The sequence below is a fragment of the Corythoichthys intestinalis genome, chromosome 4 (genome assembly GCF_030265065.1).
Source record: "Corythoichthys intestinalis isolate RoL2023-P3 chromosome 4, ASM3026506v1, whole genome shotgun sequence".
NCBI classification, from domain to species: domain Eukaryota; kingdom Metazoa; phylum Chordata; class Actinopteri; order Syngnathiformes; family Syngnathidae; genus Corythoichthys; species Corythoichthys intestinalis.
The window spans coordinates 50,007,603-50,019,693 of record NC_080398.1 but is presented as its reverse complement, the minus strand read 5'-3'; the positions used below and the strand labels follow the sequence as shown (position 1 = coordinate 50,019,693).

Below are 12,091 nucleotides of genomic sequence, written 5' to 3'. Positions count from 1 at the left end.
CCAAACAGGTTCAAGCTGTCCTGCAGTCCAAGGGTACAAACGTGTCAACCCATACTATCCATTGGCGTCTGAATAAAAAGGGACTTTATGGTAGGATACCCTTGAAGACCCCACTTCTGTCCCAGAAACATAAAAAAAAAACAGGCTGGAGTTTGCCAAAACTTAACTGAGAAAGCCAAAAAAGTTATGGAAGAATGTTCTCTGGTCAGGTGAGACAACAGTAAAGCTTTTTGGGAAAAGGCATCAGCATAGAGTTTACAGGAAAAAAAAGAGGCCTTCAAAGAAAAGAACACGGTCCCCACAGTCACAGATGGCAGAGGTTCCCTGATGTTTTGGGGTTGCTGTGCTGCCTCTGGCACTGGACTGCTTGACTGTGTGCATTGCATTATGAAGTCTGAAGACGACTAACAAATTTTGCAGCATAATATAGGGCCCAGTGTGAGAAAGCAGGGTCTCACTCAGAAGTCATGGGTCTTCCAGCAGGACAATGACCCAAAACACACTTCAAAAAGCACTAGAAAATGGTTTGAGAGAAAGAACTGGAGCCTTCTAAAGTGGCCAGCTGAATCCCATAGAACACCTGTGGACAGACCTGAAAATGGCAGTTTGGAGAAGTCACCCTTTAAATCTCAGAGACTTGGAGCAGTTGGCCAAAGAAGAATGGTCCAAAATTCCAGCAGAGCATTGTAAGAAACTTACTGATGGATACCATAAGCGGTTGTTCGCCGTTATTTTGTCTAAAGGTTATGCTACCAAGTATTAGGCTGAGGGTGCCAATATTTTTGTCCGGCCCGTTTTTGGAGTTTTGTGTAAAATGATAATGATTTAATTTTTTTTCGTTCTCATTTATGTTTTTTCATGCGAGCAAAACAAACTAAGATAGTACTACCAAAGCATTTGTAATTGAAATCATTTTCTGGGAGAAATTGAGCATTATCTGAAAGAATTGCAGGGGTGCCAATGCTTTTGGCCAACAGTGTAAATATAGGAGTAAGCATGAGTTATGGAAGTCACCCAAGAGTACATTTAATTTGAAATTAGCTACTTAGGGATCCAGCTAACCAAGTTCGTAACGTAGCAACACTTAATGAATCAATTGTTTTTAAAAAAGGAATTTTTACAAGAGCATACCTGCCTTCATCCGTTACTGCCTTCCCGTTTTTTTTTCTGAGCCAGTCACAGAGACAAGCATTGAGGCCGGGTGCGAAACACAAGTAAATCTGCTCAGCTTTGACATTCGCTTGTACACGCTGCGCCCTCACATTTATTAATCATACACATCACACACATACACACACGGTCCACATGACTGAGATTTACTGCACACTATATGAATGATGGGCGAAGGCGTCTGGCGGAGGGTTCCAATTAGATGCAGTGTTGACGCTGCTTTACGGTGACGATAACCTTTAGTATAATGTAGTGCAGTGGTCCCGTCAGCCATGTTTCCTCACAGGACGATGTCGCCCAGGTTCTTGCTTTCCTATCACGTCTAACCCTTACCTTCTTTTCCAGCTGTTTTATTATTTTCTTTTATGATTAATTATACCTATTTTGTTGTTATCGCTCTTTTCCTCAAACACTCCTCTTTCCTTCTCTCTGTTGTGCTTCTGATGATGTATGATAACTACTATATTTTCCTATGTCTTCTTCAGGGAAAATTCTGGGGGAGGGGCCCGGGTAGTCATTAGTTTTCCTGCTGTGATATTCTTCCATTTATCAAAATGATAATTAGGTGCAATTAAATGGCAATCTCATTTGTTTTGTTCAGGTGTGAGTTGCTTATTTTTTATTATTCTTTCTATTTTTCGCTGAGGTCTGATGTCTGTCCCATTGTAGGTCAGTCTAATTAGACGGCGTTGTGGGGGTGTGTTTGTGTGCGTGTGTGCTGCTGGGTTGATTGAGTGAAATTCAAGTAGATAAAATGAGGATTGTTCAGACAGGATTGTGTGGCTTGCTTCTCCAGAAGGATTTTGTCTAACATGTTGCAGTGATATAAAACCTATATGGACTTAAGTATTGTGACACCTCTTAATGGACTCATTTCTTGGCTAAGGGTTAAACTGGCAGTAGCCTCAAATGTTGTGGGTAGCCTTTAAAGTCTCATGTTACGCCGTTCCTGTTTCCTGCTTGGCAATTTTCCACTTGCTCACCTGTTTTTATGGACACACCAGCTTTCTCCCAGTTCTCAAATAACATGCCTGTTTTGTAAATTGACGACAATTGTCCATGAGTGTCAAACTCATTTGGTTCACGGGCCGCATTCACGACTAATTAGATCTCAAGGAGGTCGGATGAGTCTATTTTTGATCAAATAAGTTATCCTTAATTCTTAATTCTAAGAAATAAGAACACATAAAACACGTCCAATATTCACATATAGTATTGCATAATAGTGCAGGTATTCGTTCACAAACCAAAACCAAACACCTCTGGTTTTACAGTGCTCAGTGTGAAGTGAGCATTTAACACCACACAAGTCACAACTCTTTCCGTTTTCCGTGTCAAATAAGAAATGTGATTCTAATGTCAAAATAAAAGCATGTGATTCTGCATGTACTGTATGAATGAACTTAATCTGCTTGAAAGGCAGAACAACCCCCCGCGGGCCAGGTTGGACCCTCTTGCGTGCCGGTTAGTCTCGTTAGCCGTACATTTGATACCCTCTATTAGGGAAGTCACAGAGCGATGTCAGGGGTGGCGCATGTGACCTCAGGGAACATTATCGCCGTACAAGAATAAACTGTAATTGCTCTCTGGGTGGCAGTGGCGCTCTCATTTTCAGAGTGCTCAGTATTTTTGAGCTAAACAAGAGCACACAGCAAGGAGCACTGGAGATATGAAGAGCTAAGACGAGGAAATATGAAGAAGCTTATGTAGCGTTTGGCTTTTGGCTTTAATATAGTGGGAGACGGGAAAAGGCCAGTCTATTTACTGTGTCTAAAAATGTTTGCTGCGGACAGCAGGAAGCCCAATCAATTAAATGGTAAATGATGTTATACTTGTATAGCGCTTTTCTAATTAAGAAGTCACTTACAGTACTTCTCAAATAGTGGGGTGCAGAGCGATGCCAGGGGTGGCGCATGTGACCTCGGGGAACATGCTTTATTATTATTTTTTTTTTTGCCGTACTACAGTAAAGTGTACTTGCACTTCCACTCAGTGGGTGGCAGCGGCGCTCTCATTTTCAAAGTGCGCGCAGTATTTTTGAAGTAAGCAAGAGCACACAAAAGAGAGATTTGAAGAGCTGTGCGCCGTTTTTGAAAGCGGTTTTCCAGCCGGACTCACGCAGCAACCCACTGTCTTTTCTGGTTCTCACGTGTCCGCCCGAGAAGTGCCATTTTCGGCTTGATATCGTCACGACGACCGCCCTCACCTATGGTTCTCCCAAAAAGTAAGAATGCGCTTTTTTTCGGGCCGTTTGCCTTTTGGCTTTGAGATTTAATACAGTGGTAGATGAGGAAAGACCACTGTTTACTGTGTCTAACAATGATTATAGCGGACAGCCGGAAGCCAAATCAATTAAAACGCCACTTAAAGACATTAGACCCCAATCTCATTGATAAGCTGCTTGGTTGTTTTTCAGCGAAAACGTGCCGAATATTGCCAACAATCGTCCCGCTTTGTCAGTGTTATATAAGTAAACCAGTGAGCACTGTTAGCATGCTTAGTGCAAAATAACCCCACACCATTGCAAACTGGAGGTAATACTGTGAGCAGCGAAAATAAAAACTGTCCTTCTGTCCAAAGACACCCTTTTTTTTTCTACTATTCAGTTTTGTTTTTCAGTCAAATTTTTGGGCATGTTGTCCTCATGAGTTAATGTTTCTAATCAATTTGAATTTGTTATTATTTACTGATTTTATTTTTCAGTATCAAATGGTCAAAAATGTACCTTGAGTGTATTTTTGCAGTTTGGATGTGACTTTTTTTTTAATTCAGGCAGATTGATGCGTGTTGTCTTTTCTGTTACAAAGAAAACAATCTTAATAAAGTTATACTTTATAAGTTGATCTCTGTTATTTTCTCTAATAGAAAAAAGGACACAATGTGAGGCAGAAGCGTACTTATTATAAGATTATAAACAAATGATACTATTTACAGTGGCGGCAGAATTTGGGAGGGGGGCGTGAAATATTTACGTCTTCCTTGGGGGGGCGTAACAGAAAATAATTGAGAAGCACTGCTTAAAGACAAGAGATAAACATCAGTAAACCAGCGAGCACTGTGAGCATTTTATAAGGTGGCATACCACGTTGCTCATTGCAAAAGAATCCCACACCATAGAAAATGAACTGGTACTGCTTGCAGCAAAAACAAAAATTGTCCCTCTGTCTAATGACACTGTCATTTTTGTTCTTTTAATATTAGTTTTTTCGGACAAGTGGTTTGGTATATTGTCCTCATGAGTTAATGTTGCCAATCAATTTGAATTATTATTATTATTTATAGATTTTTTACATTTTATTTTTCAGTATCAAATGGTCCAAAAAATAAACCTTGAGTTTATTTTTATAGTTTGGATGTGACTTTTTTTTTTTCAATTTAGGCAAATTGACGCGCCTTAAGTCTTTTCTGTTACAAAAAAAAAAAAAAAAAAAAAAAAAAAAACAATGTTAATAAAGGTATATTTTATTGTAAGTAGATCTATATTACATTTTTTCTTTGATATGAAAAATGACATGTTATGCAGAGGTGTACTTATAATAATAATTTTTATCGACAAATGATACTATTTACAGTGGCGGCAGAGAGTCGGGAGGGGGGGCAACGCTCACGTCTTTGGGGGGTGGGGGGGGGGGTCTAACAGAAAATAAATAATTGATGCTGGTGCTGTTCAAATGGCTGGCAAACAGCCCAAGTTGTACCCCTCCCCTGCCCATGTTAGTTGAGCTATTCTGCAGCCCGCCAGTGACCCAAGCAAGGACATGCAATATAGAAAAAAGATGGACACATTCAAACCTTATAGAAAGGATGAAGGAGTGGGACTAATTCTATATTGTATTGTATGTTCAGTTGCTGTAAATGTACGGTAATTGCCAGGTGTGCCAATATTTAAATCTATATTGCGTGTACAGTTTCCCTTTTTTCCTTTTAAATGTGGCTTACATGTGCCTTTTCTTTCCTATTCTATTTCCACTTGCTCATCTGTGGTGATGGTTGATGTCATCCCACCAAATCCTTTGTTGTCACCACATGGCCTCATGAAATGTTGTGGTTTGTTTTGTTGTTCAGGAGAGAGGCCTTTCTGCTGCCAGCTCTGCCCATACAGAGCCTCTCAGAAAGGGAACCTGAAGACACACGTTCAGAGTGTCCACCACATGCCTTTTGACAACAACCTACACCCAGATTCAAGGAACTTGTTGCTCAACCTGGAGGAGCAGGGACAGTTCAGACCGTCACCAACCTCCCAAAATCCACAATAGGGCCTCTTGTGGATATTTGAACTTCAGTCCAGAGTAGTGAGAGACTCACATCAACTAAGAAACGCCATCATCACTTCGAAGAACATGAAGATTTGATCAACTTTAAATTTCATTGGGGAAAATGTGAAATAATTATTTGCTTATCCAACAACTTTAAATGGGGCTTTTCTATATATTGTAGTTTGACATTTTTTAAGAATTAATACAAATGGCTGTTTTTAACAATACTAAAATAAAACAATGGAGAAAAGAGTAAATGTTAAGTCACAAATCTGCTCGATTGCTTGAAATGGAAGGTTAAGAAAAATAAAATCCCGTTTAGTTGAATGATACTATCTGAAATCATCAAGTCATTGGCATTTTAAAAATGATTTTTTTTATATTTAAAAATTTTGCTGTGACATCCCACTTCAGTGGCCATCCCTCATTTCGGAAATCAATTTTCTACAATCTGCTGCAATCAATTCTTCTTCTTAATTACTTAATATTTTCATAATGATAATAATAAACAGATTATCAAATTTAATGATGTTCTCTTCAAATGTGTGAGCAGAAAAACACAAATCTAAATTGTAGCAGCAAACCAGATTCAAATTGACTGAAGTGATTATTTGATTATCAACATAGTGGCGGATAAATGTTATCTGCATTGTATAACTGATTAATTGACCAATCATCACAGCCATAAAGACTCCTTCTACTGGGCTGAAAGCCATTAAAATGTCTTGTATGTGTCAGCATGTGCAAATGTGGTAAAGTCACTTGGCTCCACTCTTTAGTGAAATCTTAAGAGTGACCACTCTGAAGGGGATGATTAGAGGCAGGGAGGCGAGATTAGTGAGAAAGAGAGAGTCTGCTCTAATGCTCATTAAAAAGAGTTGCTTTTTAATAGCCATTATAAATGAGTGTACCATTTTTATGGCCGTACAATTATTGTCAATTGAAGGGGAAGGGGCTGAGTGCCTGCAGTTTCCATCTATATAACTCCTTTATATGACTGAGCCTTTCATACACTGACACTTTGACTTTGATTTACAATGCAAACCTGCAGTGGGGGTGATGTGAAGACTCATATCGAGATCACACAAAGTAAAAGCCAGCTGGTGCAATTTTAGAGGTACATTTGGGCTCTGCTAATGTTAGCCAGCATAATGGCTTTGGTCAGGGTTCTTCTTCTTCTTCTAATTATTTTATTTTGTTTTTTTGGGGGGGGTGGGGGGGTGCTTCTTGCACCAAAACATTGATGTTAAAATTCACATTTTTTCCCTTATGTTTATACTAGTACAGTGGTACCTCTACATACAGTTAATTTGTTCCAGGACCTTGTTTGTAAGTCGAAATGGTCGTATGTCTAGCAGGATTTTCCCATAAGAATACATTATAATTCCATTTATCTGTTCCACAGCCAGAAAGCATACACTCCAATGGGAAATTACACAAAGAAAAACAAATAAATTATGAATAAAAATTTGAATAATAATAATTCCTGTAATAATGTAACAAAAGGGGTTCTAATTTGGCAGATGTGTTTTGTGTACTGAACCTGAACGCACCTTGTGGCTGACGTCACAGTGAGATAGGTCAATGCGGTAGAGATATTACTGTATGCGCGGGGGACAGTAGGCATCTTGTGCTGCACAAGTTGTGAAATAAATGATTAAAAACCCGATGAAGCCGGCGACTTCCTTGCCGATGTTGCAACAATAATAATTGTCACCTTAGCTTATAAAGACTGGCGAACGGAGGTCAGAGGAGGACCTTCGAGATCGTGGACATTCTACAGCTGTATTGTCGAGCCAGTTCAGGGACGAGCACGCCACGCTCATATTTTTCTATCATTTCCATCTTCATTTCAATGGTAAGCTTCACCTTTTTCTCAACTTTCTTGGAACCCATGTTGGTTTCCCTCACAAGAAAATCTGTCATGCATCCGTCTTGCGGTAAAACAAAGAAAACTGTGGCGCTGATGTAAATCTTCATATTTCGAGCATGTTATCAGATGATATCGAAAAGATCTTGTGTCAAAGCAATCGTATGTTGAGGTACCACTGTTTAAATATGTTCTTTTAATGACATATAATAACTGCAATATACGGGCAATTTAAAGACGCACTGTTCCGGGTTGGTCAACTGCCTTGTGTTAATCATCATTTGCACTGTATATTAGCACTGGACAATACTGATAACAGATTCCGTTTAGTTTTATAACTGAAGACTAAAATGAATCATCAGAACAGAGTGGTGATTGTTGAATGACTTTTCGAGTGGATATAGGCTAACAAGAGTACTGGAAGAAATTCCTTCATAGACCCACAGTGCAGGTTGTCACATTGGGGCTTCAGGATTTTCTTTAATGATACTTTTGTCATATGATAGGCAGCCATTCTATCAGCAATGCGACCAAATAGTGAGGCTGAACTGTAAAGTGGTCACAGTCTTAACACAGATGTGGTTGCATGTCTTTGTGCATTGTTTTTTTTTTTTTTTAATCTACTGAATAGGATGATTAACATCTGCTCTCTGCAGCCTCAGTCATCCACGTGTTGTGCCTACCTATTCTGCAATGGCATGTTACTCTGAAAGGGGCAAATCTTTACATAGAAGGGGTAATGTGTATCCTCTTCTTGGGCTTGTCTTTTCAGCAACTCACAAACTGGGTAAGTCATGCCTTGACTCAATGGATATATAAGAAACTCATTTGTCAGGGAATATAAGTGTTGGGTACAGTTTTAGCATACACTATTCTAACCAGTTAGCATAACGAGTACATGACGCTGAATCTATTTTGAAACCTCTGTAGTTTTTATAAAAACAAACAATGGATGTAATGCTAGCTGGATGAGATATGCATACAATGTTGTGTACCTTAATATGTCTAATGATACACACAAATGTGTATCGAAGGTTTTAGGTAGTGAAAATACTTGAAAATGGATATTCTAGCCTTTTAGTGTAGAATAGTACTAATAATACCCACATTGTACAGAATTCCCTTTAAGAATAACTCCTCAGTTAGAAATTTTTACTCCGAAGTGTGACTTAGCAAAAGTGTGAAGCTGGAGTGACTGTAATGTAAACTGTTTATCTGTAATCCACTCTTACCAAACTCTTTATATACAGCAGTAGAAACCAAATGGCATTATTAGTGCACTTAGACTAGATTAATGCTTTAAAATTTCACTCTGTTCAATTCTAGCCAATTAAGGTTACTTTGAGAATGTTATTACAGGAGTTACAGCTAATACATTTTTAATTTTTTTCTGTAGTTTTTTTTTTTTTTTTTGCATAGCTTTTATTGACATAGATGCTTTTTGTAATGGCTGTGTGTCACACATTTTTAATTATTTTCCTCATGGAAGGTTTGACAAGCCGTGTTTATTTTTCATGAAGATCTAAGAGCTTGTTTTTAGTCTTTCTCTGCTAAATGGTAGGACTTTTGTCATTAGCTTGCCGTGTCCGGCCTCCCGCAGGGATTGTTTGTTATTTGTTTTTGGGTTTATCACATATTTTAAGTTGTTTGTTTGTTTTTTTTTTGTCTGTGAGCTTTTTATTTGTATTGAACCTCATGATTATTGTACCCAACAAGACCTTATTATTCCAAGTGTTTTGGTTGAAATCTGTATTTATTATCACTTCAAAAAGGACCGAAGGACAGAGGCAGGACAGTTGTGTTTAGTTATTTTGATTTTCTAGGTCATTATTTTGTTTGGTAATTGTTTTGTTGCTGTTGGTTTTTTGTTTTGTCATTTTCAACCCAGCAAGCCGATGTGAAAGCTCTACCTCGTCTGAGCCATTTTCAGTTCTGTTACACTTTTGTGAATTTCAAAACATGTAATGTCATGTCCAAAATAAAGACACACAAAATGGCAACTTTGGCCATGTTTTATCTGGTTGTTCATACTAGATTTAGTTTCGTCTCAGTCGCTGTGATGGAACATATCCGCATTTAGATGAAACAAGCTTCAGATTTAGTCTTTTTTTTTAGGGTGGGGGGTACACACCTTTCCAGTGTGAACTGAACTTTGACTTACAGGTGTCATTACTAGCACTCACTGTCAGCAGCTGAGCGCACATTATCAAACAATTTCTTCACACACCAACACATTCTCGATTCCTCACTTCCTCACTCCAACCATTGTTTAATCCAGTGAACAGTGAAGTTTGTTATAATGACATTGGGCAGCTCTTTCCAATTTTGGAGTATCTTTTATACTGATGCTCCACATTAAACTTACTGTTCGATGTATCGTCCGGATATCCAGGTTGTCAACCCTGAAAAATAAATGACATTCCGTCCGCAGATTCAATTCATTAAAAAAAAAAAAGAGCACTCAGTGGAATGCAATGTGTAATACTGTACACAAGCCAATCGGAGCAGGAAATGTAAGTTGGTAGATAATAGACAAGCTGAATTGTGACTAACAGACAAACCAAGGTTGAGGTCCTGTAAAAAGAAAGTCAACATCAATAAACCTTTGGACAGCCCAAAGAAAAGAGTTACCAATTACAAGCCTGTCAAATATGAATGAATAATCATAAAACATGCTTAAATATCGGCTATGTAATAAGGGTTCAAAATGGGAAAAAATAAGGCTGGCCCACACGGTCCTCGAAGCAGTAGGCCGTGTCTGCTGACCGTTACTCAGACCATGCTCCGTACATGAACCAAATGTCAATCAACTAATCAACTACCTCTACTTGTTACGAAGTATAAAATAAATGATGGGCTTAAATAGTGTGCTGTCTCACAGAAGCATCTCTCTGTCAGCCATGCCCCTTCGATTGCTATTTCTTTAAGTAACACTAGGATAATGGACATAGTTAGCACCCTAATTGCATGATATAGTGGTAGGTAAACCCTGGCAGAAGCTGCTTTTGTTAAAATTCAGACGACCCTCCTTGGAATTATTGCAGAGCGTGACACAACTAGTGTCGGTCATTGCTGCACGCTGCATGATAAAGTGAGAATAGCTGCAGCTATCGATTATTTTTGTAGTCGAATAATCTGTCAGCTAGTTAGTTCGAAGAATCAAGTAATCGGATTAGAAACATTTAAAGTGTTGCATAATTTTAATACATACATAAATTACATAATTTTAGGAGATGTAAAACAAAGCGTTGCTAATATTGCACTTTCCAAAGAGAAACTTATTTAAAAATTAATTAAAATACCTGAGCTTAGCCTCAAACGGCATAAAAAGATGAATAAATGAGGATCTAAGTACAACAAAAGAGCAATTGTGCAACTTGCACAGCAAAAGTTCGCTAGTTTAAATGCTATAAATGCTAACTTTTTTTTTTTTTACAATGCTCTTAACAGATTCTAAAAACAATATTCATACCAAAAAAATGGCTAAATATACCTATAAACAAAATAACGAATGCATTAAAAAAAAAAAAAAATTAGCTCAAATAAAAATGTACCTTATTTTGGTCTTAACAGGGAGCATCTGGATTCAGCCATGTTAAATGAGTTATGTCATATTCACTGTTGCCACTAAAGGGCAGTGTATCCACCTGAATCAATAAAACTAAATGCAAATACTTTCAAAACAAACCATTACAATGCCACTCTAATCAAACGAATACTTGAAGCAGCAACATTTGATTCGAAGCTTTTCTAATTCTAATTGAATTATTGAGTTTATTAATCGTTGTAGCACTATTCTCAACCCAATATTTCCTTACAGCCACACAAATGACTGTCTTCACTGCATCCGATTTTTACAGCTCAAATACAAAATTAAACAAAATTTTAAAGAAAAAAAAAAGATTTACTATTCTGTTCGAAGTCCACACATTATGTGTATCCTTAAGCCAGTTCAACCTCCAAAATCAAGTACATGTGGTTATGATTATTGGATGAGATGCAAACACCAGAGACCAAAACCGTACTGCAAGCTGTTCTCTTTCATAGCATCTCATACATCTGATAAATGTGGACTTTGATGACTCCTGGACCGTTGGCACCTTGATGTCCAAGTGTGGCCGTGTGCTTGAAGGGGACCTGCCATGCAGCAGCTATGAGAAAGCCATAGCCTTCAACTTTGAAGGACCACATAGGGATTTGTTGCTACTTTGCCAGTCTGTTTCATGTACTATGTCAATGTGCACCATTTGTCTGTCAGCCTGAGTGACGGTAGAGTGACGGGTTCCCTCTGAGAACATGGTACATAACGCTAATGCCAGGCAGGCCCGCAGGCTGAGAAAAGACTGCAGCTGCCCGTCACTCTTTCCAACCTCATCAGTCACTGTGACAGCCTTGAGCTGCCTGAAACCTGTTGGATGACATCTCCTTTCTTTGTCACACAGTACGGTAAAATAGTGACTGACTGACATGTAAAATATGCCAAATGTCGGACCGATATGGATGTGACAGGTAGATGTGATGAAGAAAACAATCTTTCAAATGTTCTCTTTGATTTAATAATGGATACGCCACAAAGATATCTTCTGAATGACAGGTAGGGTTTTATTTTTCTGTGTTCAGACTGAAATACTTTATAAAATGACACCACTATATTGGAAATTGGATGCACCCATAATTGCATTTTCGAAAAAAGCTAAATGTCTATGCATTTTATTTTACGTGTTTCTGGGAGGAATTGATGCAAATACATTAATTTACCACACCCAATGTGTTAATCAAACCTAAGGCAAATTAT

The 12,091-nt window shown here is 38.3% G+C and overlaps 1 protein-coding gene across 4 annotated transcripts in view; it reads left to right on the top strand.

The window, feature by feature from the left end:
• The window catches only part of LOC130914740 (zinc finger protein 516-like), a 57,217-nt gene extending 46,876 nt beyond the window's left edge, over window positions 1-10,341 (top strand). For 3 of the 4 annotated variants that reach the window (XM_057834199.1, XM_057834198.1, XM_057834197.1), the window contains one exon: window positions 5,236-10,341. In XM_057834199.1, the coding sequence (XP_057690182.1) occupies window positions 5,236-5,426 (191 nt within the window). In that variant the 3' untranslated portion in view covers window positions 5,427-10,341. The remainder of the gene's footprint in view (window positions 1-5,235) is intronic. The other variant, XM_057834200.1, reaches the window with a different exon arrangement.
• Window positions 10,342-12,091: the final 1,750 nt, after the last annotated feature.